The sequence below is a fragment of the Eretmochelys imbricata genome, chromosome 1 (assembly GCF_965152235.1).
Source record: "Eretmochelys imbricata isolate rEreImb1 chromosome 1, rEreImb1.hap1, whole genome shotgun sequence".
NCBI classification, from domain to species: Eukaryota; Metazoa; Chordata; order Testudines; family Cheloniidae; genus Eretmochelys; species Eretmochelys imbricata.
This window is the reverse complement of record NC_135572.1, coordinates 187,972,192-187,999,916: the sequence shown is the minus strand read 5'-3', so window position 1 is coordinate 187,999,916 and position 27,725 is coordinate 187,972,192. Positions and strand designations below refer to the sequence as shown.

The following is a 27,725-nucleotide window of genomic DNA, read 5'->3' as shown; positions in this document are numbered from 1 at the left end:
TGACACTCTGGCACAAGTGCCTTTTTATTTTTAAGGCAAAACGCTTGTGAGAACCTCTGGTATTTCATGAGTAATTACCATGGTGGCATCTCTCATCTCTGCTTCATACTTACTCTGTGCCCGGTTCTTGCATTGGCAGCACACTGTGATGCTCACTGGCAGTTCCTGTGTCTGCTGCCGGCTGCGACATCCCCATCTTCAGGGACTTTTCCTGGGTGTCTGATGTTTCCTGTGTGTCTTTGCCCTCACTGTTTTCTTCCTTTTTCACCTCTTTATTTTCTTTGTTCCTTTTTTCCTGTTCAGAGGCATTGCCACCCTCCCTTTCCCCCAGGGTGCTCCCTTCCTTATTCTCTGGGGTGTTCTGGCACAACTTCTTATCCTTATCTCCCATGGTACTTGGGCATGGCTTCTCCTCTGGCGTGCTCTGGGATGACTTCCTCTCTTCCTCCCCTGGAGGGCTCTGGCACGGCTTCTCCTTATCTCCTGTGCTGCTCTTGCGTGGTTTCACTGCCTCTATTTCTTTTTCTCTCTCCTCTTTGTTTTCTGTCCTGCTGGACCCTCTCCCTGAGGGTGGCTTTTCATTGGATCCTATCTGTTTCTGCATCAGTTTACTGCCTGTTTCACACACAAGTGACTGTGACTCCTCTTTCTGACTCTTAGGCACGAATACCTCATCACCATCCTCTTCTTTGACCCCATTTTCTTGAGATGATCCAGTCGCCCTTAAATCTTCACCATCTCCGGAGTCTGACTGGGACTTTCGGAATTTCCTGGAAGGGGGTCTGCGCTTCAGTGATCCCCGTGTCCGCACCTAAGAACAGGTAAAGCTGAGATTGAAGAATTTAAATAAACCACACCAGTGTACAGTGTCAGCCCAGAAACTTAGGGTGAATGACTTTGATGCTTAGCTGGTGACTCAAGACATCGGTTCTCCTTCTCATTGACACTTTGAATAAGTAGTGAGAGATCATTACCCCATTTAAACTGTGGCTCTCTCTCCAATTTACATTATCAAATCTGAAAACATTAAGTTTGACTACAAGGACACTAGACTCAATATATAGTTAATTATGAGTGAGGAATTACTTTGGAAACCTCTGCCATTTTATTTTGGGCACTGGGGTGATGAGAAAGGATAGAGAAGTTTTACTTCTCAGTAATCTGAGGACCAATGGTGAAATCAAGCAGTCCAGATTCTCTCCCCATTGTTGCCAATTCATCTGAGTCCTAATCTGCAGAAGCCCCTGCTATTCTGGTATGTCTTGGGCCTCCCAACTTCTCCCAGTTGAAGGCTGTTTTGGCAGCTAGCCTGCAAACTAAGAACTGCACCTAACTGCATAAACTGGAGAAGTTAACCAGCTGCCTTCTTCTTTAATCCAGAATTGTGGTTTACAGAGACTACAGTTCCCAGTAGTCAATACAGCCTGTCCTGCTCAGATCTAGGTTAAGTGTTGTATGATTGGCTCTCCATGGGCTATGCCTCTGTATTAAAGGGGTGGGCATGGAACACACTGCAGAATTCCAAGGTTTATTGGACTTGCAAGCTGCCGTATTAATATACTAACGCACTGCACTACTAAGCGTTGGTCATTAATTTTGACATAATGTTGTTTGAAAAGCTGTGATCAGTCCAGCTCATGTTGAGTTGAAGCAGGTGAGTCATGCCACTTCATCACCTGAAGCCAGCTGGAATCTGGACTATGGAACTCTGTTTGCAGGCAGGCAAAAGAGGGAGTCCCATGGATCACAGTGAGAGGGAATTTCAAAACAGATGCAGCGATCTCCTCATTTGGCTGCAAACACACCCTGTGAAGACTTAATTGGAGGGTAAGACAACTGTTCCACTTCCACTCCAAGCAGTAAACTGGCTTTGGCTTCCTGTGTTGGAGAAGGCCTGGAAGACACTATACCTTGTTATAAAACTTCAGGTGAGTGCCCTCTGGTGGTTGATCAAAACTGACTGGTGTCTCATCCGATTCACTGGAATGGGACTGGATGCCGGGGCTACTGGGAGTTGAAGGGGGAGTGCTAAAGGGAGATGGTATGACTTTCAGACCTGGGCTTTTTGGAGATGTACCTGGCACCAGGGCAGCTGGAGCAAATGCCAGATTGGCCTACAAAAAAAAACAAGAAGTCATTATAATAAACCTCCCCTCAGATTTAATATCATGATTTTTGGTGTTATTCTACCTGCCACCCAAATTCCCCCTGTCAGAGGTGAAGTGGACTGAAACAACATACTGTATGGTAATAACAGGTTTCAGAGTTGCAGTCGTGTTAGTCTGTATCCGCAAAAAGAACAGGAGTACTTATGGCACTTTAGAGACTAACACATTTATTTGAGCATAAGCTTTTGTGAGCTACAGCTCACTTCATCGGATGTAGCTCACGAAAGCTTATGCTCAAATAAATTTGTTAGTCTCTAAGGTGCGAAAAGTACTCCTTGTCTTTTTGTATGGTAATATGATCACACAGTGACCACGTGGGGGAGCCTTTCCCCTTAACAAACATGATAGCCTCCCAGCTGACATAAGAGATATAGCTCCTGGTTTTGTGTTTCTCCTGGTGATATTGTCAACAAACAATCCTATGTGGAGAATTTCTGGATGGACAATTGCCCTTCCCGAACAGCTGGATCTCAGGACCATTCCTGTGTCATCTGCAGTATTAGGGATTTTCCAGTGTCCCAGCCAAGTGAATATGTCTCTCATAGCTTTGCACAGGAGAGGCTGTGAACAGAGCAGTCAATAACAACAAGGAACTTTAAATCATTCTGTGTTTGCCAGATAGCACCTGAAGTTTGCAGCTGTGGGCACTGTGGGCACTCTCAGGCCCTTCAAATGATCACTAAATTTAACAAGAGAATACCATTGAAATAACTGGGTATGCTTTGTGATGGGGCTCCCACTTCTGGAATCCCATTGAACAGTGCTATTTAGTTCAGATAGTTGAGTGTTCTTGACTTGAGCACAACACTGCCATGAACAGGATGCTATTATTTGGGCAGTGCTAGGAGGAAGCTCACAATACCAGGCGTGCCAGCTGGCATTAGCAGGGCGTTATGTGAAGAGACTCACATATTGTTAGTTGTCCTAACTGGCATAAACCAGCTACTGAGAGATACAGGGGAGTAGTAAATGCTGGGTAAGCTGCTGAGTTCCTTGGGAAATATAAAAGAAACGTGAGAAGCTTTTAGGGTATGTCTACACTTCAACTGGGAGGGTGCTTCGGGCAGACAGACGTGCTAGCTCTGCTTGACCTACTGTACTAAAAATAGCAGTGTGGTCACACTGGCATGGGTGGTGACTTGGGCTAGTTGCCCAGTACAATCCCACCCAACCCCCTGGGTGCATACTTGGGTGGCTAGCTCAAGCCACAGCCTGTGCCACTATGGCCACACTGCTATTTTTAGCTTTCTAGCTCAAACAGAGCTAGTACTTGTCTTTCTACTCATGCTGGGAAGTACCTTCCTAGCTGTTGTGTAGACATATCCTCAGGGATACAAATATAGGAGCCATGTTAAAAGGCTAATCAATTTAATTCCCTGAGAGTTACAACAGCCATGTTGAAAGCATCCAGCACCTACCTGCAGTTTTTCAATCAGGGGAGAGCTTTTCACCTTGACCCTGGGAAGGGGACAAGCATTTGGAGACTGCTTCTGTAAACAAACAGGAAAAGACCAAAATAAACTAGACGAAGAAAAGAAAAGTTCTGAAGCCTGAACCGGTCCAGATTGATCCTGAGAAGTGAGAGATGGAAGAAGAGGAAGGAAAGTGAAGAATCTGTCACTGAAGCCTATGGCGGGATCTTTACAAAGGAGTCTGTTCTTCCCTTTCCCACTATTCTCACCTCGTCTGCAGTCCAGCCATTAAGTCTATGATAAAGAGGAATTAGATCAAACAGGACTGAGGAAGGGGAGAGCACTGTACAGAGTAATATCACTCTGCTGTGAGGAAGATCATCAAAAGAAGGTAGCCAAGCCCTGTACATGATCCTCCCTTTCTCCTCCCAGCACCCAAACAGTGCCCTCTTTTGAGAGAAAATGGGATTCTGTCTCTTCTGACTAGTATATCCATATTAGGGATTGTGTAATGGTTAGTCGCTGAAGACTAGGGGTCAGTATCCCAGAGTTCTAGTCTTGGCTGTGCCACTGCATGGCTTTGGGCAAGATATTTAGCCTCTCTGTGGTGCGGTTTCCTCATCAGTAAAATGGAGATAAAACTGACGTACCTCATAGAGGGTTGCAAGGCTTTAATGTTTGTAAAGTGTTTTATGAACTATTCCTCTAGCGTATCTGAAGAGAAATGTTTGGCACTGGATAAATTACACACTCATTCACCCTTTCAACTGTGAATCTAGAAGGAGGGAAGAATCCAAGAGCAAATTATTACTTAATATTTATGTTGCAGTAGTGCCTAAAGGCCACAACCAGGTTGGACTCCATTTCGCTGTATAAACAACATATGACAGTCCCTTCCCTAAAGAGCTTAAGATGTGAGGATGGAGCTGGTATGGGAAAATCAGGTGCATCCTGTGGAGATGTGGTGCCACAGAAGGAGAAACCTCACAAGCAGAACTGGAACATGTACGTGTGTCTGCACCAGTAAGGAGGCAGCAAGGAGCAGAGTATGTGTGGGGTATTTCTGTGGATGGATCTGGGGAAGTGTTCTCTGCTTTAGAGCTTATCGTTTATGTTTCACTATCAGAGGATCCCTCTGGTAGGCCCACGTTCACATGCCTTTTAGGGAATCAGAGGGAATAAGACCCAGCAAAAAGGAAGCTCTTTCCTTATTGCATTGGTACTCACCGGCTCCCCACTGTGGCCCAGCTCCAACTTTTGGGTGTGTAGGGGAAGGGAGCATGGTGGTTTCCTCCGGGTTGGTTTATTAGCTGGTATCTGAAGATAAAGACAGCCATTTGAGTGACAAAGGAAGAGCAAGGAAGTTACATTCAAGCACCAGAAGGCAGCCTCCAGTGTTGTGTGTCTGCAGAAGGCCCAACAGAAAGCAGCGTGGGGGTGGAGATGTCTCCAAGAGCAGCCACATGCTTGGAGATGCCCTAACAAGTATTCCATTGGAAACCCCACAGTAGAAGGTCTTGTAACGTTTGTTTTCTTTCCTGTCTCTGCTAATCACTAAGTTTTCATCTTTTGAACAGGCCTCAGCTTCCTGCTTCATTCATTCACTGAGCTCACTATCCTACGTGTGGTACCAGGGGCTGAAGGGCAGCTCAGAGTTCTGAACATGGCCCACAGCCTTGCTAATCTTTCAAATGGAGGTGCAGCTCACAGAGACTACAGGTCCCAAGTTGCGATGTTTAACAAGTGACTCAGAAAGCAGGTTTGTCCAGAGAGAAGGGACAGCACTTTTTTATTAACTGCACAAACACTCCTCTCAGTCTGAACCTACACAGGCTCCTGGCAGGATCTAGCTTACCCCTGGTATGAGGAGAGGCTTAGCACAGACATCAGCGCAGTCTCTCCAAAAATCCATCTCATTTGCACAGTCATGCCCCTGCAAGTAACCTGAAACTTATACCAGTGTGGAAAGCTCCAACTTGATTTGAATTGTGTATGTTTCTATGTTGGAGATGAGAGAAACTGAAATTTCCTCTATTTTATGCCAATTTCTATGACCTTCTGGCAAGTTACCAATATGCTCTGTGGTGCAATATTTGGTGACTTTTGTCATAATTTTTACCCCCTTAATGTCCAGAAATCTGGAAAGTTACAAACATCAGATTGTGGCAAACTCCATCTTTGAAGAGTTGGCCACTTTAGAGAGCTTGTCTGGAGTGACAAACTTGGGCACCATGGCTTTATGAGGTTTATACTGTTAACTGGTGATGTTGTGTCAGCAGATAGCAATGCAGTATCATTGTGTGAAGCAATGTAATCAAGCTGTGACCATGTCATCCCATCAACATAATATCATCCTGACACATCACAATCTTGGTATGCAGTATCATCCTATGCTGTGGAAACGTCATCGTATCACAACATTATGATACCACATTGTGAGGCAGTGATATTTTGTGGGCATCCATTAATGTCCTGTATGCTAAGTTTGCAGGACATAGCTCACCATGCTGATATCAGGATGACCACAAAGATAGCGAGGTCAGGCAACCATGATTATTACGTCACTCACCAGGATTGTGATATGCTGAAATGATTTTTGTTTTTGACATGTGTGTTTGTGATGGTAGTAAGGGACTCGCTCGGTCACTGAAAGCGGATCAGCGGCCATGAGTCCTTTGACTTTCCCTGCCTCCTCAGAGGATTAAAGCCATTTGGGGCCTAGACTCATCACAGTCTTGGGTACCTTTACTGCTTAAGTTCTTTCGGTCACCCCTACCCTGGTTTCCTAGACTTCTCTTCCGGTCCCCCTTACCAAGAGAGGTTTTTCCTTCCTGCTTCCCAACAGACTCAGTTTCTCACTGACTCATTGCTGCATCTAGGCCTCAGCAAAGCAGGCCTGGATTACAAGGATTCAGTTATTCTACCTTAATCCGCCCTTATACCTTGTAGAAGAGGAAGGAAAGACAAGGCTGCTCTGACTGGGATGCTTTCGGGTGATAAATGACAGCATATTGGGGCTAGTAAAATGTCCAGTGTCCTCAATTACATTGAGTCAATCCAGCTGCTAGCAGAACATGAGTCCTGTCTAATGTAATATTCCAACAACCTGCACCAGTTTTCCTGCTGTGCCAATCTATGCTGTCTAACCCATCAATAAACCATTGCTTGAACTCTAATGGGTCCTATTTATTACTCCTGAGTTCAGTCATACTGTAGCCCCCGTACATGACATTAAAACTGCATAATCTTTGAGATAGTTTTTTGTTTGGCTGCAGACAGTTGATCCAGCTATCTTCATTTGTTTAAATCCCACTGAATGTCAACTTCTTGCTTTTAGGGGAGGAGGGGAATCCTGATAGCAATATATGCTTGTCCTCACTGGAAACATTTGTGAGATGCATATAATAGTTTTGTTTGTTTTTAATCTAACAGTTACTGAGTTAATTAGGTGTCAGTGTGTATACACACGGACTAAACTGCAGTTTGTGTGTCTGTTGTGCTGTGACTGGATAGTATTGCTTAGGATCAAATAAAGAGGGACAAAACTTTGTTCACTATTTCTGAGCCCTGGACAGCTGATTCAGAGCTTTACAGAAGATTGCTAAGGAACCTATCACCGTTATTTGTTATTATTATTATTATTGATGGAGAGCTGCTAGTGAGATGCATGCTGGCTTCTAAGCTGCTTAGTTTGTTGTTCAGCCTCACTATTTAGAATCTCATTTCTGTTTCATAAATATCAAAACATTTGAGTAAGAAAAGCTAGTTGGGTGCTTTCTAATTAATCAGTAGCCAAAAAGGCCCAGTGCTGAGCTATACATGTGCACCTTGCTTTGATGCCAGCTGCCACTGGGGAACTCATGGATGTCTTAGCAGGCTTTTCAGTGTCCCTAAAGCACAAACATCCTGCCACTGGCTAACAAACTTCTTTTAGTAGCAGCTGGAATAGGTATGCAAGAATGTCTACATGTAAATTTAGAATGTATAGCGTATACTGTGCATGAGATTGTTGTGTGTTCTACTACAGTTTGCGAAGCACAATGGGATCGTTCAAGATAAAAGTTGCTATCCAAAACTCAAGCCATTATTTTAATGCTTGGATCACCCAGTCTCCCCACCTTCATTGGCCAGGGATGAGTCTCCCATTTCTCCATTTTTGTTATCTGTGCCTGAATTGCTCCTTACCTCCTTTCCAGAAATGGTGGCTGCTTGCTCCTTGAACTTTCCTGCCAGCTGAGCCACGGATAGGGATGCTGACTTCTCCACCTCTGGATTGGTCTCTGCTGGTCTGCCCTGACAAATCAGAAACAAGATAGTATGTGCCCAGGTCCCACAGATATGGAAAGTTGGAAGGTTGAAAAGTAGACAGGTTATTTATTACTGAGTGCAAGAGTAACTGAGGGCTCAGAGCACTGCTGCCAGATGTGAGTACCTTGTCTAGGAAGAAACCATCCCTGAAAATAGGACCTGTTAATATCTTAAAGTATACAAGGTTATTAGTAAGGCCTGAATGGCTCAGGGACTTGATAGTGTAGCAGGGAACTTTTCATCTCTAACAGAAGATGCTGTCTCCAGTTCTCCACTTCAGTGGAAAGAAATTAAATGAGATATTTCTACCCACATCGTCCCGGTCACCATCTGTCTCCAGCAGCAAGTAGAACTGGGCAATAGCAAGTAGAACTGGGCAGAACGTCTTTTTTGTGGTGTGGCGGTGATGGAAGGCCTCTCACAACCAGATTTCCCCCTTTCCAGTGACTCTTCTGCAAGGAGACTGGGCTTTGAGAAGCCTTCCCTCACAAAGCCTGTGTTCTGCTTGGGGAATGTGTAAGGGTGACTGGGGTGTTACTCTCTGCCCTTTCCCAGTATCTCACCTCTGCAAAGAGATATCAGGCTGTAGGAGCTTAGGTAAAGATGCTCCCCCCCATACCCATTCTGTACTTTGCTGGGAACTGGGGAATTGGATCATGTGATTCTGCCCATCCCTAGGCAGTGTTCCCTCTGCCACAGCCCAATGGCCCATGTCACCTCATATATTGTTGTTTTGTCATTTTTATCATGTGACACTGGTGAAAAGCCTTGTAATAAGGTGTCCATGGAAACCAAACTTGCTAAGCTCCATTGGTTAGCATCGATAAAAAAAAACAAACTGGGGAAATTGCGAATACCGCATTGACTGGCTTGTCTTGAGCCTTTTCTTCAGAACCTCATAAAATCCAGACAACAGGGAGTTTTCCCAGTTGCAGCCCACTCATTAGAGAACCTCATACTTCTGCATCCCCGCAGCACCAGTGTTAGTGTTTGACCTGTACCACTTCCTTCTCCACACTTCTATTGCTTAGTCTGAAAAGTCCCATCAGAAGCTGGTTTTAGGCCAACACACATTTTCCACAACAGCAGGAACCCCCAAGATTCTTCCCTTTTCGCTTGACTCCGTTTGGAAGGAATTGTGGGTTAAGACAGTGGAACTGCGCCTTTGGCTTAGCTGGTAGGCAGATGGCGCTCTCAGTATGCCAAGGCAGCCCAAAGATGGGACTTTGGCCGTTGTAATACAGTGGGGCATGCTGAAAGAAAGAGCAGTGGAAACTTAAAAGATCCTAGACAAAGAGTGAATCGATGGGGTTATACTGAGAATTAGCCTGAGTCTCACTTCAGTTTTGGATCAAGTTCTTGGCTAAAACTTTGAGATGCAGCACAGTGTGGTTAAGGACCACCTTACTCTTTCCTCATCAGTACAATGGAGATAAAACTGACACACCTCACAGAGGGTTGCAAGGCTTTAATGTTTGGAAAGTGATTTATGAACTATTTTAGGGCATGCAGTGCATTCTTCTGACTGTAAGTCTAAGGAGCAACCACTCTTCTATACATTATTTTTTTCCTGACATGGCATGGCTGTTCTCACTTGTACACTCTGATTCATCTGAGCAGGACAGTATGCTCCTTCTCCAGCCCTCAGCCCCAGATTTCACCTGGGAGGATATGGCAGCTTCTTTTGGCTTGTTGGCACTATATGCCTGAAAACTTGTCTCCCTTTCTCCCTCAGATTTCGTCAAAGCCCCAAGTGCACAGCAAAAGCTGGATGTCCCCAAGCAGTTTCCCTTTAGCTGATAAAACACATTGTAAATAGAAGACATGCTTGTGTGAGTAAGTTTGTCCTTCAGTCCACAGGAAGCAGTGAACATGCCATTCTAATATTAGAACAAGTAGTCCACGGGCTGTGGCCCACAGAACTGCCAGCTGCAGGCTCTCTGATTACACCTCCGATTTCACAACAGGAAAATCCTATTTTTCAGATCCTCTCTGGCCATTACACTGCAGTGTTTCATCTGGCTCTTTCTATTGCAGAAGGCTCCTCTCTCACTGCTGAGGGTGCAGTGGGCTTCTCCTTGTCCTACTCTAGCGAGTGTACGAGGGCACTCTCTCCAATTAAAAGGATGTACACCAAGGTTCCCTCCCCACAACTAGAGGGACAGCACTAGACCCCTCTCTCCCCACTCCTCCAGGGGCATGTACCTCACCCTCACAGTAGGTGTGTAGAGCCCTTGCTCTCACTCTCTCATGGTCCAAAAAATATACTAGACAAGTGTTTGGCCAATTCCAGGGTATTCTTTTCACTTTGGGGGGATATGCTAAGGCTCTCCGAGACTGTGCTTGGGAAACAGGACACTAAGACCAGCTATCACCTTGATAAAATTGAATAGGTTTGCTGTTGTTAGAAAGATAGATCTACTCAGGCCAGTAAGTTGTGCTGTTTGTAGTCAACTTTAGTTGAGTAGCATCACTGAGGGGGGGATTGGGTTTTTTCCTGCCAGAGCAGTCATGAGTGCCCCATTGTAATTATAATCAATTCCATGCTTTGGTGAGGGCCTCGGGCAGTGGTGTACCTCAATCCCTCTTAATCATTTAGTCTCCTTTGGGCTGCAATACTTTGGTCTTATTTTGGTTGCTGGGTTTAGTTTGCAGGTGCTGGCCTGTGATACACAGGAGATCAGACCAAATGATCTGGTGGTCCCTTCCAGCCTTAAACCCTATGACTCTATTATAGGTGAATTAATAAGATGCTACGTTAGGAAGTCCTAACCCACCAATAGTCAGTAAGATGGTGATTGCTGGTCTCAGAGGTCTTTTAGTTTCCCACAAAAATCAACATCCAAGGGGATCCTGTGTTATTTGGAGTAATGTCAGTCAGACTCTCTGTTGGAGAACAGTGAAGAGGGACTCAAACTGCAGCATCAAGTTTGGAATATTTCTGCCTTCAAAAGGGGAGTGTAGTTTACCGATATTTATAAAAGTTTCACATTTTCCTTTTTCAGTTAGTGGGTTTGAAATGGCATTAGCATGTTTTCCAACCCAATTCTTATTATTCACTTTCTTTTAAAGTCAACTTTGTGCTGATCAGGCAGCCCTGGAGAGCGAAGCCTCCTATTTATTCACAGAACAAGTACTTCAGCAACTCAAGTTTCCCAACACTTCCCTGACAATGTCCTTCTTCCCTGTTCTAGAGGGACCCCCTGTTGAGCTAAAAGGGGAATTTACTTTCCCATCCAATTCTTTGCCTCTGCTGACACTGCCTCACCCAGGGCCAATCAGATTTGTTTTAATGTGGATACATGTTGACTTTGCCCTGGACAGGACTGAGAGCACATAGGCCATCTGTGACAGGGTGCACAGATTTTTAGTGCCCTCTGGAGAGAATCCCTCCCCCGCCACAGGCATGGTTCACCCTATCCCATTCATGACCCTTGTGGGAGGCCCTGCCAAGACAGACAGTTGTGTGGGAAATAAGGGCCTTTCTGAGCTGAGGTAATCAGATGCAACTGAGCCTAGTTAGAGCCTGGGAGCTGGTGTACACTAGAAAGTTAGGTCGACCCAACTACGTCGCTCAGAGATGTAGTTAAGCCGACCCAGGGTAGATAATTCTTCTGTCGAGCTAGTGCTCTTTGACCTAGTTACTGCCTCTGAGAGGTGGATTTACTACAGCTGTGACACTGTAAAGTTCCTAATGTAGGCATAGCCTATGCTTTAGACTGGGCTTATTTCAAAAGAGGGAAGTTCTACTGAAGCACCCAGGACAGGGAGATTTAGAGACAGAAGAGCTTCCCTGTGTCTATTGTTTGTGCATTTACAAAAAGTTCTGTTTTGGGGGGGGATCCTGGATTTAATTCACATAAAATGAATGTAGCCAGAGACTAAATGATATGGGCAGATCTGATCATCTTTTCATTTCACAAGAATCCTGTGAAATTAAACCTGAAACCCCTGAGGTTTTTTGTGTGCTTAACATAGGCCTTCTCTGAAGCTCCACTCTAGCCAACGCTGGCTTTGCCACTCTACCCCAAAGCCTCTGGATGGTCATAGTACAGATTCTTGTTAGATTTGAACCTCATGGTCTCTGTGTGTGAAAGGTATCCCAGTAGGAATCCTTGACCAGGCATTTCCCAGTTTTGTTCATCTTTATGCCTACTTAGATCATGCCTTTAATGAGCCATGTTAGGATGGCAATGGGGGCAGAAGTAGGGTTGACAGTTTTCGTTGGACATATTCCAGGAGGTTTCATCACAGGACAAAATCTTAAATTAAAGATTAATCCGTAATTCCTGGAGACTCCAGGACAATCCTGGAGGGTTGGCAACCATAGACAGAAGTGGATAATCAGAAATGACCTTGTTCTTGGACCAGTTTACTTTATAGCCTGTCAAGAAAGACCAAGTTTTATTTAGGTCATCAAGAATCTAGTTCAATGGTCTGGTTTAAGTAGCTTTTAAATACCAGCTGGATAACAACAGTAACTTTTAATCCTCTTCACCCCCCATTTAATATTCTGACTTCTTGGTGGTTCTTCTCATGTTTCTTTCCCCACCACACATGTAACTTCAAAAGGTCAAAGAGGCACAGAACAAATGTAGCAAAAATAACCAGATCTACCCTGTTAATTCTTAGAGATAGAGAAACTAAGGCAGAGAAATCTCAGTAATCAGTATCTTATCTATGTGACTATGGATAATCTTTGGTAGATAAAGGAATAGGACCCAAGAATCTTGATCTTCAGATTTCTGCTCTAACCTGCTATACAGTTTAGACAGAAGTCCTAAAGCCAGAAGTGGACAGTGGACAGCTTTGCCTGGTACAGCATGTGCTAGATGTGGACTAGGTGAGATCAGCACTTTGGCATACTACTCTAGCTGAAGGGCTGGCATAGCAGAGACCGCTTTTATTTTTTGAATGGCTATTGCTGAAGATGTAGGCTCTCTGAATTCCCATTCCACCCTTGAAAATGCTTTCCCCCCAGTTTGATACCTGGGTAAGTCCGGTCAGTGTGACTCCCATACAGCTCTAGTGATGTGCCTCAGACACAGCAGGTTGTTTGCAGCTGAGTGATTAGGAAAAAAATAAAATAAAATCTCAAGATTCATAAAAGCCTGGCAAATGGTGTGGTCAGGGCTCTCCCTCCACTACCTTAACCTTCAGCAGCAGCTGCATTCCACTGGAACAATTCAAATGTCCATCAACGGTGGGAGATTCTTCAGTGTGGGAGACAGAATTTGCACAGGAGCTGGCTAGACTACAGAACTCACTCCTGCAGGAGATAAAAATGAGCACAGGCCTCACTGCATTCAGAACTAAATGCAAAACTCATCTCTTGCATTGAGCTTTCCCTCTGTCATGTCTTCCATGCACACCTGACTAACTAACCAACCTATTTCTCCTGAAAATTGCAAAGAAAAGGATTGTCAGTTTGATTTTTCAGATACTGCAGTAGTGGGATCCATAAGAATACCAAGATAGACTGAAGAGGGACACTGGGGTTTTCTTTGAAGTTCAGCAGCCAGGCATCAGACAGTTTTAGGTTTTGTCTACATAGCAATGTTTTTTTAGTATAAGCTAAGGAGTGAATTTAAACCTCTAATTATATCACTATAACTCCCTTTGGGGACACTCTTATTCTGGTAGAATAGTGGCTTATTGGGTTTAGCTTATGTCACTTGGGAAGGGGTTTAAACTAAACTGAAAGCCAAACAGCCATAAGATGATAACAGCTTTTATTTACTATCTATCTGGGCAGGATTTGAATCTGGTCTAGAGATGAAAGGCTCCACCTTTGTCAGTGCCAAAAACTATCCTGTCCCCACCCCCAGATTAATTTTTACTCAGGAAGGAGAATTTAAAGAGGTCTAGTCCAGTCTCTTGCTCTCTTAATTGGGAAAGCTGCAGAGCTGGCTAGATATAGCACAGCATATGGGCAAGTCAGTCATTTTTCTATTTGGTGGCTGGAAACAGACAGGAGACAGGTTTCAGAGTAACAGCCGTGTTAGTCTGTATTCGCAAAAAGAAAAGGAGTACTTGTGGCACCTTAGAGACTAACCAATTTATTTGAGCATGAGCTTTCGTGAGCTACAGCTCACTTCATCGGATGCTGTAGCTGTAGCTCACGAAAGCTCATGCTCAAATAAATTGGTTAGTCTCTCAGACAGGAGACAAGCTTTCATTTTCAACCCCATGTGGGAGCACCTGTTAAGTGAATGGCCCCAGGATTTTTAAGTGCAGGTCAGATTAAATCAGTGGTTTGCAATTAAAGGAGAAACATACAATAGCCTATACCAGAGTATTCATTAAAATTTCATTTTTAAAAATTAATTTTAATACAAAAAAGTTTGGAATAGCCATTTACTTTGGTCAGAGCAGAGTTAAGATCCAGGTTGTCGATGAACAGATTTCTTTTGAAAAATACTGTTCATTATCTGAAATTCAAGGTGAAAAAAGGGGTTCTATTTTATGTTTTCAGTTAAGCCTTTTTATAAACGATATGTTGCCACTTTCATCAGGATGCTATTAAGAAGGGAGCCGTGTAAGAACAGGAAGTGGAACAATAAGTAGAAAGGGAGGAGTAAGAGCACAAAACCAAGAAAAAAAATGAATCAAGAGGCACAGAGTTAGGAAAGTAGCTGAATGATAGCACAAGAACAGGAGAGAAAGAGGAAAACAAAATTAGCAGAGCCTATGCACAGTACAAGACTATTAATTCTCTGTATTACCCATGAAAATATCAGCTAAAGCTAAGCAGAGGTTACCCACGAAGTGGGAGGGCTCAGGCTTACATTGGTCTGTACTTTACATCCCTAGAAGGAAATCCCACAATGATTGTTCAGATTCAGAGCTCAGGATCATGCTGGGCCCCCAGAACAAGAAACATTACATCCAAAGATGTAAGACTTGAGTAAACAAACCTTTTCTTGATACACTGACCTCCCTCCATCCCAACAAGGCAGCTTTCTTCCCTCCCTGCACCCCACTCAACAAATCATTGCATTTTGGCATCTTCAAGTCCTCAGTTTAGGAGGGATTTGTGTGATTTATTTCTCCTTTTGGTTTCTTATCTGCAGTGAAGACTCTCCTTGCTCTGATGGTGTTAACTTAATGCAGCTGTCTGCAGAAGTGCTTGCAGAGAGAGAGAGATTGGGGCTCTGGCTAGAGTTCCCATAATTACCCCAGCCTCTCCAGAAGAAGGTGCTGCAGGAGCTTATGCAGTAGCTCTGGCTGTGGAGGAGTTCACAGTTATTCAAGTCCCACTCTCCTCCATAAGGAGCCATGTTAGGGAATGCAGTTAGGATGCTGACCGTAGAGGAAACTCTCAGCAGCCAGAGAAGCTGAATGCATTCGAGCCACATGATAGATCAGAACTTTGTGTTGTTTAAAGATCCCAGAATGCAGGAATTCCCATCTTCTTTCTCTTCACACTCATTTGATGCCCCATTTCAGAGGAAGAACAACTGGCCTCGAGTGTCCATAGGTTCTCCCTGCTAGACAGCAGGGGTAAGATATAGCAGAAAGCCAAGGAAATAAAATCAGACTTCCATTTAAGATACAAACATTGCTAAGGGGAGGGGAAGAGAGAGAAATTAAAAAAAAAAAATTCCAGTCCAATATCGGTACACAATCTGGCTGTGAAAAAGTCACGTAGCATGATGGGAGATGTAATATTCCCAGCATGCTTTGCTAAGTTTCTGCCCTCTGTGTGCAATGTCTGCCATTTTAAAGGGATAGTAAACACGGCTCCAATATGAATTTTGATAAAGGAGAATTAAAAATAGTAAAGAAAACTAAATGCCATAAAACCTTTTCCCAAATTATGTGGGATGGCAAGTGTCTGAACTTGATGGTTTTATTATGGTTTGTACACAAAGGGGAAGAGCCCAGAATAGCTAAGGCAGAATAGCTTTTACTGAATAGCTATTCTGTATTAACTCCCTGTGTTGACACACTGATTCCACACTTCATGGATTAATCTAAATCACAAAAGGCAGTTTTAATGTGAAATCAGATTGTCCCCATGGGGAGCTAGTGTGCAATAGCTATTGTACTTTAAATACACACTCTAACTATGTAACACTAAAAAGAAATGGAGTACTTGTGGCACCTTAGAGACTAACCAATTTATTTGAGCATGAGCTTTCGTGAGCTACAGCTCACTTCATCAGATGCATCTGATGAAGTGAGCTGTAGCTCACGAAAGCTCATGCTCAAATAAATTGGTTAGTCTCTAAGGTGCCACAAGTACTCCATTTCTTTTTGCGAATACAGACTAACACGGCTGTTACTCTGAAATATGTAACACTAATTTCCCCATGTAGTCAAGCCCTTAAACTTCCATTCTCAAGGCTTCCCCTAACCCAGATTGACAAGCAATGAGTGAAGGGGCCCCATGATCTCATTAGGCGGCCTGAGAATGTGACAGATTTGATATTGCAGGCTTAGTTTAGGGGAAGGTTTGAACATTATGCTAATAGGACATGGATTTTAAAAGACCCCTGGTCAGGCTCCAGAACCCCCAACAAGCTGTTAATATAAAAGGCTCTCAGACCAGACTCTGTGACCCTACAGGCTGTCACAGTGGTGTGAATGGGTCCCTTGGCTCAGTGCCAAGGCCCTGAAGGCAGGTTAGAGGTGAGTACACATTTCTCCCTGTGGATTCTCCCAGCTGTTGCCTTTATGTGGATTCTGGTGGCCCTTTGACAAGCGAGTGCTCATTAACCGCAAATGAGTGCCAGAAAGCAAGGAAAAAAATAGGCAGGGAAGTAAGAAAAGGAAAGGAACTCCTGAACTGTGAATGCTACTTTGTTGCTAGAGCCCAGTATTCTACTCTACACCACCTTTCTTCAGCCCTAATTTAAATGAAAACAGGAGCCATCACAAACAACTTCAAGGAAGACATGCAAGTAGGGTCACTGCAAACATGCATCAGCATAATCTTCCACTATAGCACTGATTCAGGCTATGTCTACACTAGCACTTGTGTGTGTAAAAAAGCCACACCCCAACCAACATAAAAGTTTCACCAACAGACACGCCAGTGTGGACGGCGTCTCCTGCCGACGGCTTCCGCCGCTCATTGGGGGTGGATTAATTATGCCATTGGCATAGAGCGATTACAAGGGAGACCTTACAGTAGTGCAGCTGCAGCGGTACAGCTGTGCCACTGTAAGGTCTCATGTGTAGACATAGCCCTAGGGTTTCTTTGCGGATTCTTTGAGATTCCAGTGTTTCTGCAGAATAATTTTCTAGCCTCTGTTTCCACACCATTGCAGTTCCATCTTCCTACCCCTGCAAATAGATTAGCCACAAGAATAGATATAAGAGTGGAAAATTGCCCCTTTTCAAATGAATAAGGTGTTAAGTCTGAAGTATAACAACAACGAGGAACATTAATTATTTCCTATGGATAATTTGAATAGAAGCATACGGCTAAAACACTTTGTCAGTGTAGCTGAATTCACTTGAAAAGACATTTCACAATAATAAGGGTATACGTTTGAAAGAGGAAGGGAAAGTTCTCTGATGAGCATATTAAAGTGCACTTGAAAAACTTCAGGGAGTGGATTTTTTTTAAAAAAAAAGACAAAACTGGGTGAAAAAAATTCAATTTTACTTAAAATTATTCAAGAAACAAATATTCCACTAAACACACTAGTGTATGTGTTCTGAAATATTTCAGAGTAGCAGCCGTGTTAGTCTGTATCCGCAAAAAGAAAAGGAGTACTTGTGGCACCTTAGAGACTAACAAATTTATTTGAGCATAAGCTTTCGTGAGCTACAGCTCACTTCATCGGATGCATTCAGTGGAAAATACAGTGGGGAGATTTATATACATAGAGACCTAAAAGTTGCAATTCTTCAACAAAAATACTTCAAAACAGACTTCAACGAGAGACTGCTGAATTGGAATTAATTTGCAAACTGGATACAATTAACTTAGGCTTGAATAGAGACTGGGAGTGGATGGGTCATCACACAAAGTAAAACTAATTCCCCATGTTTATTCCCCCCCCCACACACACACACACTGTTCCTCAGGCATTCTTGTCAACTGCTGGAAGTGGCCCACCTTGATTATCACTACAAAAGGTTCCCCTCTCCCCCCCCACCCCCGCTGGTAATACAGGCCTAACAAAGAAAATAACAGAACGCCACTAGCCGTCACCTTCAGCCCCCAACTAAAACCCCTCCAACGCATTATCAAGGATCTACAACCTATCCTGAAGGATGACCCAACACTCTCACAAATCTTGGGAGACAGGCCAGTCCTTGCCTACAGACAGCCCCGCAACCTGAAGCAAATACTCACCAACAACCACATACCACACAACAGAACCACTAACCCAGGAACTTATCCTTGCAACAAAGCCCGTTGCCAGTTGTGCCCACATATCTATTCAGGGGACACCATCACAGGGCCTAATAACATCAGCCACACTATCAGAGGCTCGTTCACCTGCACATCCACCAATGTGATTTATGCCATCATGTGCCAGCAATGCCCCTCTGCCATGTACATTGGTCAAACTGGACAGTCTCTACGTAAAAGAATAAATGGACACAAATCAGATGTCAAGAATTATAACATTCATAAACCAGTCGGAGAACACTTCAATCTCTCTGGTCACGCAATCACAGACATGAAGGTCGCTATCTTAAAACAAAAAAACTTCAAATCCAGACTCCAGAGAGAAACTGCTGAATTGGAATTCATTTGCAAATTGGATACTATTAATTTAGGCTTAAATAGAGACTGGGAGTGGCTAAGTCATTATGCAAGGTAGCCTATTTCCTCTTGTTTTTTCCTACCCCCCCCCCCCGATGTTCTGGTTTAACTTGGATTTAAACTTGGAGAGTGGTCAGTTTGGATGAGCTATTACCAGCAGGAGAGTGAGTCTGTGTGTGTATGGGGGTGGGTTTTTGGAGGGGGGTGAGGGAGTGAGAGAACCTGGATTTGTGCAGGAAATGGCCTAACTTCATTATCATGCACATTGTGTAAAGAGTTGTCACTTTGGATGGGCTATCACCAGCAGGAGAGTGAATTTGTTTGGGGGGGTGGAGGGTGAGAAAACCTGGATTTGTGCTGGAAATGGCCTAACCTGACGATTACTTTAGATAAGCTATTACCAGCAGGACAGTGGGGTGGGAGGAGGTATTGTTTCATATTCTCTGTGTATATATAAAGTCTACTGCAGTTTCCACGGTATGCATCTGATGAAGTGAGCTGTAGCTCACGAAAGCTCATGCTCAAATAAATTGGTTAGTCTCTAAGGTGCCACAAGTACTCCTTTTCTTTTCACCTTAAGTGATCACTCTCATTACAGTGTGTATAGTAACACCCATTGTTTCATGTTCTGTGTGTATATAAATCTCCCCACTGTATTTTCCCCTGAATGCATCCGATGAAGTGAGCTGTAGCTCACGAAAGCTTATGCTCAAATAAATTTGTTAGTCTCTAAGGTGCCACAGGTACTCCTTTTGTTTCTGTTCTGAAAGAGTTTGCTTTAAAAAAAAAATCCAAGTTTTGCTACAGATTTCCAGTAGTCTAGTCCTGTTTTTTCTCTCCTGAGAACTCCATGTAGCACAATTACCGTCTTTGAGCTCACAGGCAAGAACCCTACAATGGTTAACATAAGAGTATTCTACATCTGCAGCAATGACCAATAGAAAACATAAAATAGATACTTAATCAGCCAGAAGAGGCAAAAGAACAGCAGCTCCTACTTACAACATGGCTACTTTAGAACTACAGCTTCTTCTTATGATGCTCTATGGCAAAGCAGATTCATCTACTGAGTCTATAACCACCACCTACTACTCTCTTACCCTACTCTAGATCCTTTAAAAATGTAGTAGAGCTTTTTTAAAGTTACCCCACTTTCCTGATACTTTCACTAAACCCTTCATAGGGTTTGTCACCTTACATCACCTAAACCAGTGGTTCTCAGCCAATTTACCATTGTGGGCCACATATGCAGGTCTCTAGGTGTTATGTGGGCCTCATCTACACCACACACACACTCTACATATATGGCCCTAAGGATATCACATGGGCTGCAGCTTTGTGCTAATTGGGCTACAAGTGGCCTGTGGGTATGATTTAAACTCTTCATAAAGAGCCTCTCTTTACTGGAACACTCGTCACTCTCTCATATTAGGTGATCAATGTTTCTTTAACCTTACATGTGTTACTGAGCCCATCTTTGTGTCTATTCAATATATATAAATAATTATTCAAACCAGAGCAACCAGTTGGCAGTCTAAATAGGACTACTTCACTGATCCTTTTATAACTTTGGAATAGCACATTATCCTCTATTTTGGGGCATACTTCACAGAATATTCTTCCTCTTTTCTCCTTGGTCCAAAAATTCTGGCCACTCCTTTTAAGTCCTTTATGAATTAAACTTTTAAATTCCTACTTACTGAAAGGAATCTTTATATCAATTTCTCCATTTTAAAGCTTTTTTTGCTTCCTCATCTACCATTTCATTGCCATATATCCCAACGTGTGCTGGAATCCATGCTATTACTATGTTCACACCCAACCATACTAACTTGTTGTCAAAAACAATATTTCCTTTATGAAATCGCTCCTTTTTGAGGTAGAGCTATGGCTGCTTGGTCCTGCCAAATTTAAAGAGCCAACAATCAGAAGGGCATTCTCAGGAAAACGTTCTAAAAGACGACAACCCAACACTAGGGGAAATTAGTAAAGAGCAGGAATTTGCCAAAGCATTGGTGATAGCTGCAGCTATAATAGTTAAGGTATGTTACGAGTGAACATGCCTTTGTTTATTAAAAGTAGAGGGAGAGCACCTGCTTGTACATTGTTGTACCGTAGGGTGCACTGTTCCGATTTGGTGTCTAGCAGTCCCTACTCCTGATGATGCAATCAGCCTGTGTCACCAACTACAAAGGGCTAGGAGAAACAGCCCAATGGTTTTCCTACTGGGACTCTATCACAAAGCTGTTTCCTGTTTGTGTGTGTTTGGAAGATGGCACTTGCTTATGGCTCCTTCTCTGGTCCTGTTGCCAAAATTACCTCAGAGGAGCGTAAAGCAGATTGCCTATGGCTCCTCCACACCAGCACTCCTAGTTACCCCATGTACTGGATTAAAAAAAAAAAAAAAGTGGCCCTGTTTAATGATGAACCTCACCAACTACGGCGACTTCCAACACTCCAGACTGTTTAACCAAAGTGTCACACGATCAGCTGCAGCTCCATTGCTCTGAATAGTGCTGTTTATGCCAGCAGTGACTCTGGTATGGAGTTGTGAGAACCTTGGTGGCTGAATGCAGCTGAGGCAAACCCTGCAAATAAGTTGCTCTGCCCTTCCCAGCATACTTATAGGAAACATCTGTAGACTTTAGAAAAGCTGCCTACAGTTGCAGTTTCCTGTTTCAAAGAAAATGGTCATTGTAATTAAAATAAATGATACAAGTTCTATTTAAATGTATCCTCTGACAAAGTCATTCTCCCTGTTCTTGAGGCCTCTTTCCACTAGTAAGGTAGATGCACTGACTAATGCTACATAGTGTCAGACTTGCTGTGGCAAATGCAAGCTCAGAAATAGACACCTTTCTGTGCAAGTTCTATCTTCCAGGTAGATTTCTTGTTCCACAAGAGTAAATGTGACTGAAATCTAAGCTTAATTATTTAGGAGAGACAGTTTAGTGACTCAGTGTTGGCCTTAGGGCCTCTTGAAATAGTGGTATGGGTCACAAAGTGGAAGAGACAAAGACACCTCTACTGCCTTTGTAGAGCTCTGTAATCTGGTATCCTAGCTTCAATACAATTAGGACTGAAAAGGGCCTTATAGAGGTAGGGTATGCCAGCTACCCAGTAGTTTTTGGCTGGTGCTTAAACTTTTGAGACTAGATTAATAGTAGATTTCTGTGCTTTTCTTCACTCCATGGTATGCAAGTCAAAAGAGCATATGGCCTGTGCTGCTTAAACAATGTCTTTGGAGATTAGCAAAACTAGAAAAGAAAGCTGTGAAAAATACAAGACGGAAACAAATTGTTTTCATTAGTAATAATGATACTTAGGCACTATGCAAATGCTACATAAAAGCACTATGTATATGAATACTCAAAACATCCTCATAAGGCATGTGGGTAATACTACCTCACTTTTACAGATTGAGAAGCTGATGGACAAAGGTAAACAACTTGTCCACAGCCACATTAAGTCCAAGACAAAAAATCTAGATGTGACTTTAAGACCTCCTGATTCCCAGCTCAGTGTATATTCCTCCAGATCACATTGGTTCTTTATTAGTGCAACACACGTTAAAGTGTTCCCTAATGTGAGAGTTCCACTTGTCACAAACCCATGCCTAGACCAGCCTAACATTTGCACAGGATTATTTAGTTCCTAGTGAATTATTGGTTACTCCTTGTCTCAGAGTTCATCTTTCCTGAAGGGGGATTCATTCTTTTGGGTAAATGGTCTTGACTGAAACGGATAGCTTTTTTCATTTGAAAACTGTAGTATATAGTCTTAAATATGCACATACTACAATGTATTTGTTAGAGGGCAGTCAACATCCTGTCTTGGAAAAGTGCAAACCCTTTGTGTCCCCAGTTACTGTTTATTATATCTGGCTATATGTATAGTAGGCACTTCCTGTGACAGGAGCCTTGTCTAGCGTAGCCTGCATACTGTCTTTGGGGAAAGGAAATAAGGAGCCACTCCCTACCCACATATCCACTCTCCAAAGTGAAAGAGCCCCCAGTACTTTGAGGACCACTGAAGTAACTTTCATAATGAGGACACACTAGATTAAAGTGACCATATGTCCTGTTTTTATGTGGTCCTAGGAACTTAATTTTGGACATTTGAAGTGTCCTGGCTTTTCACTTTTATTAATCAAAACATTTTGTTTTTAGAATTACATAATAAGTAGAATTGCTTTATTTACCAGGAACGAACAATCTAATGAAATGAGTGTTCAGTGTGATGAACAGTGTGGAGTAAAGAGAAGCCAAAGGAATAGGGACACTGACAAAACTCTTTGCCTGTTCCAAGCGACTGTTAGTGGCACTTGTTCAGGGCTTTGTGATAAAAATCATTGAGAATGCTAAGATAATATATGTGTGTCAGAAGGGGGAGAAATACTCCATTCCTCTGAGAAATAAGCATGTGTTGCTATCAGTGCTTAATTTGTAATGAAAGAGGTGTCGGGGCTCAAGCAATTTTTTTACATTCATGACTGATGCAGCAAGCCCAGACATTCTGTGGCTATGAACTGCCAAGCCTAGAGGTGCCGAGGCTCATCCCTGGCAAGCCCTGGCACAAATTAAGCACTGGTTGGTATTAAATCAAAAGCTGGCAGTAGTGAAACCAGAACACTTTAAAATAAATCTTAGTTTTTGATGTTGAAAATAAGAATCTTAGACTAGATGAAAATGCCCTGCTTGAGAGGTAGCTCAGGGCTCCTTTTACTGGAAAGTCAAACTGAGGGAAAGGGGCATCCATAATTCTGGCAGCTAAATTCCTGTATTATAGGAGACTCAGTGCATCACCTTACCAGTAACTTTCCTGAACAATTAAAGATCCAGGATCCCTTTTCAAAAGCACCACACTTGATTGTTCCTGGTCCCCAGGACTTTCAAACTCAAGCCTCTTCTCCTGAGTGTGAAAGCAGTAGTTAGCAATTATTAAAGTCATCCTGTAACCACAGTTCAGGAAGACCTCTTCTTCCCGACATACAAACTGTGCTCTCATATTGGCTTGCTTATCCCTGGCAGATGTAACTCAAAGGCACAGGACTGGCTCTAGACACAAGCAGACAAAAAACTTCTGTAGATACTTAAGCACACACTTTATGTGGTTTGGGGGCAAGAAAGAATTTGATCCTCTCTGAAAGGGGCCTTGAAGCTAACAGGCTACTGAGGTTTCTGAGGTCATGTGAAGCTTGAGGAATCTAGAGATACTCATGTTTTTGGGATTGCCTGCCTCATCCTCTTCTTGAGACACAAAGACTGATCCTGCCCCTAATGTAGCAGTGCTGGCAGCTTTTATCTGCAGCTGACAACAGCTGTTACAAAGACTATGGCCAGACTGAGATGGTCCCTATTGCTTCATCTCCAGGAAGTTCTTGGAACCATTAACAGGAAACTCTATTGGTGCTATATGGGGTTTGTCGTTGGTGTCCATTCTGTTAACACTTTCCCCAAGGTGCATCAGGAGAACATGGCAGTGCTCAATGAGAGGGGCATTAATAACCACTCTACTAAGACATTGCCCATTTAGCTAATGCAGTTTGAACCACAACCACCCCACCTCGCACTCCTGGGTTTCCCAGCCTGTCTCTTCCCATGTACAGGGTCCTGCTTGGCTACCAAACTTGTTTGTTTAACTGATATAAGATTTGACTGCTTTGGTCTGGGAAATATACACAACTTGTCAGCTTTCACCGAAACGAAATAGTGTCTCGCCATACGCACTCCCCAAGGCTTGTTCCTCTGTGTGCTAATCCCTTGTCCTTCTGTAGAAGTCAGATACCTCCTGCTCCTGGGAACAACTGTCAGAATCACTTACCCCATCCACAATGTGTGCGTGTAGGGGGAGAATACTGCAGTCTGGGATAATTTAAATTAATATGCTGCACTTCAATAGCAGCTTTTGTCTAATGATCTCAAAGTATTGCAAACACTAATTGAGGCTGACAACTCCCCACACATGTGAGGAAGTAAGCATTATGTCTGTTTTAGAGCCAACTAAACTAAGAGTATGTCTACACTACGGAATAAGGTCGAATTTATAGAAGTCGGTTTTTTAGAAATCGGTTTTATATATTCGAGTGTGTGTGTCCCCACAGAAAATGCTCTAAGTTCATTAAGTGCATTAACTCGGTGAAGTGCTTCCACAGTACCGAGGCTAGAGTCGACTTCCGGAGCGTTGCACTGCGGGTAGCTATCCCACAGTTCCCGCAGTCTCCGCTGCCCATTGGAACTCTGGGTTGAGATCCCAATGCCTGATGGGGCTAAAACATTGTCGCGGGTGGTTCTGGGTACATATCGTCAGACCCCCCTTCCCTCCCTCCCTCCCTCCGTGAAAGCAAGGGCAGACAATCGTTTCGCGCCTTTTTTCCTGAGTTAGCTGTGCAGATGCCATACCACGGCAAGCATGGAGCCCGCTCAGGTAACCGTCACCCTATGTCTCCTGGGTGCTGGCAGACGCGGTACGGCATTGCTACACAATAGCAGCAACCCCTTGCTTTGTGGCAGCAGACGGTACAATACGACTGGTAGCCGTCATCGTCATGTCCGAGGTGCTCCTGGCCACGTCGGCTGGGAGCGCCTGGGCAGACATGGGCGCAGGGACTAAATTTGGAGTGACTTGAGCAGGTCATTCTCTTTAGTCCTGCAGTCAGTCCTATTGAACCGTCTTATGGTGAGCAGGCAGGCGATACAGATTGCTAGCAGTCGTACTGTACCATCTTCTGCCGGGCAGGCAAGAGATGAGGATGGCTAGCAGTCGTACTGTACCATCTTCTGCCGAGCAGCCATGAGATGTGGATGGCATGCAGTCCTTCTGTACCGTCTGCTGCCAGCCAAAGATGTAAAAGATAGATGGAGTGGATCAAAACAAGAAATAGACCAGATTTGTTTTGTACTCATTTGCCTCCTCCCCTGTCTAGGGGACTCATTCCTCTAGGTCACACTGCAGTCACTCACAGAGAAGGTGCAGCGAGGTAAATCTAGCCATGTATCAATCAGAGGCCAGGCTAACCTCCTTGTTCCAATAAGAACAATAACTTAGGTGCACCATTTCTTATTGGAACCCTCCGTTAAGTCCTGCCTGAAATACTCCTTGATGTAAAGCCACCCCCTTTGTTGATTTTAGCTCCCTAAAGCCAACCCTGTAAGCCGTGTCGTCAGTCGCCCCTCCCTCCGTCAGAGCAATGGCAGACAATCATTCCGCGCCTTTTTTCTGTGCGGACGCCATACCAAGGCAAGCATGGAGGCCGCTCAGCTCACTTTGGCAATTAGGAGCACATTAAACACCACACGCATTATCCAGCAGTATATGCAGCACCAGAACCTGGCAAAGCGATACCAGGCGAGGAGGCGACGTCAGCGCGGTCACGTGAGTGATCAGGACATGGACACGGACACAGATTTCTCTGAAAGCATGGGCCCTGCCAATACATGCATCATGGTGCTAATGGGGCGGGTTCATGCTGTGGAACGCCGATTCTGGGCTCAGGAAACAAGCACAGACTGGTGGGACCGCATAGTGTTGCGGGTCTGGGACGATTCCCAGTGGCTGCGAAACTTTCGCATGCGTAAGGACACTTTCATGAAACTTTGTGACTTGCTTTCCCCTGCCCTGAGGCGCATGAATACCAAGATGAGAGCAGCCCTCACAGTTGAGAAGCGAGTGGCGATAGCCCTGTGGAAGCTTGCAACGCCAGATAGCTACCGGTCAGTTGGGAATCAATTTGGAGTGGGCAAATCTACTGTGGGGGCTGCTGTGATGCAAGTAGCCCACGCAATCAAAGATCTGTTGATATCAAGGGTAGTAACCCTGGGAAATGTGCAGGTCATAGTGGATGGCTTTGCTGCAATGGGATTCCCTAACTGTGGTGGGGCCATAGACGGAACCCATATCCCTATTTTGGCACCGGAGCACCAAGCCGCCGAGTACATAAACCGCAAGGGGTACTTTTCAATAGTGCTGCAAGCTCTGGTGGATCACAAGGGACGTTTCACCAACATCAACGTGGGATGGCCGGGAAAGGTACATGACGCTCGCATCTTCAGGAACTCTGGTCTGTTTCAAAAGCTGCAGGAAGGGACTTTATTCCCAGACCAGAAAATAACTGTTGGGGAAAATAACTTTTTGGGCAATCCTCTGTGGTGGAGTGGCTGGTTGGCCGGAGGCTCCCCCACCGCGTTCTTGGGCGTCTGGGTGTGGAAGCTATGGAACTTGGGGATGAGGGCGGTTGGTTACTCAGGGGCTGCAGTGGCAGTCTGTGCTCCAGCTGCCTTTGCTGCAGCTCAACCATACACTGGAGCATACTGGTTTGGTCCTCCAGCAGCCTCAGCATTGAATCCTGCCTCCTCTCATCACGCTGCCGCCACATTTGAGCTTCAGCCCTGTCTTCAGCCCGCCACTTACTCTCTTCAGCCCGCCACCTCTCCTCCCGGTCATTTTGTGCTTTCCTGCACTCTGACATTATTTGCCTCCACGCATTCGTCTGTGCTCTGTCAGTGTGGGAGGACAGCATGAGTTCGGAGAACATTTCATTGCGAGTGCGTTTTTTTTTTCTTTCTAAGCTTCACTAGCCTCTGGGAAGGAGAAGATCCTGTGATCTTTGAAACACATGCAGCTGGTGGAGAAAAAAAAAAAAGGGACAGCGGTATTTAAAAAGACACATTTTATAAAACAGTGGCTACACTCTTTCAGGGTAAATCTTGCTGTTAACATTACATACATAGCACATGTGCTTTCGTTACAAGGTCGCATTTTGCCTCCCCCCACTGCGTGGCTACCCCCTCAACCTTCCCCCCTCCCTGTGGCTAACAGCGGGGAACATTTCTGTTTAGCCACAGGCAAACAGCCCAGCAGGAATGGGCTCCTCTGAGTGTCCCCTGAAGAAAAGCACTCTATTTCAACCAGGTGACCATGAATTATATCTCACTCTCCTGAGGATAACACAGAGAGATAAAGAACGGATGTTGTTTGAACACCAGCAAACCTACACTGCAATGCTTTGTTGTACAATGATTCCCGAGTATGTGTTACTGGCCTGGAGTGGTAAAGTGTCCTACCATGAAGGACGCAATAAGGCTGCCCTCCCCAGAAACCTTTGCAAAG

General features: G+C 44.1%; 1 protein-coding gene across 2 annotated transcripts in view; it reads right to left on the bottom strand.

Annotated features, from left to right (window-relative positions):
- RCSD1 (RCSD domain containing 1) overlaps positions 1-27,725 on the bottom strand; it is a 46,021-nt gene that overhangs the window by 3,436 nt on the left and 14,860 nt on the right. For both annotated transcript variants that reach the window (XM_077820360.1, XM_077820369.1), the window contains exons 2-6: positions 7,766-7,873; positions 4,808-4,897; positions 3,587-3,658; positions 1,911-2,114; positions 114-811 (exon numbers count right to left, since the gene is read on the bottom strand). In XM_077820360.1, the coding sequence (XP_077676486.1) occupies positions 114-811; positions 1,911-2,114; positions 3,587-3,658; positions 4,808-4,897; positions 7,766-7,873 (1,172 nt within the window). The remainder of the gene's footprint in view (positions 1-113; positions 812-1,910; positions 2,115-3,586; positions 3,659-4,807; positions 4,898-7,765; positions 7,874-27,725) is intronic.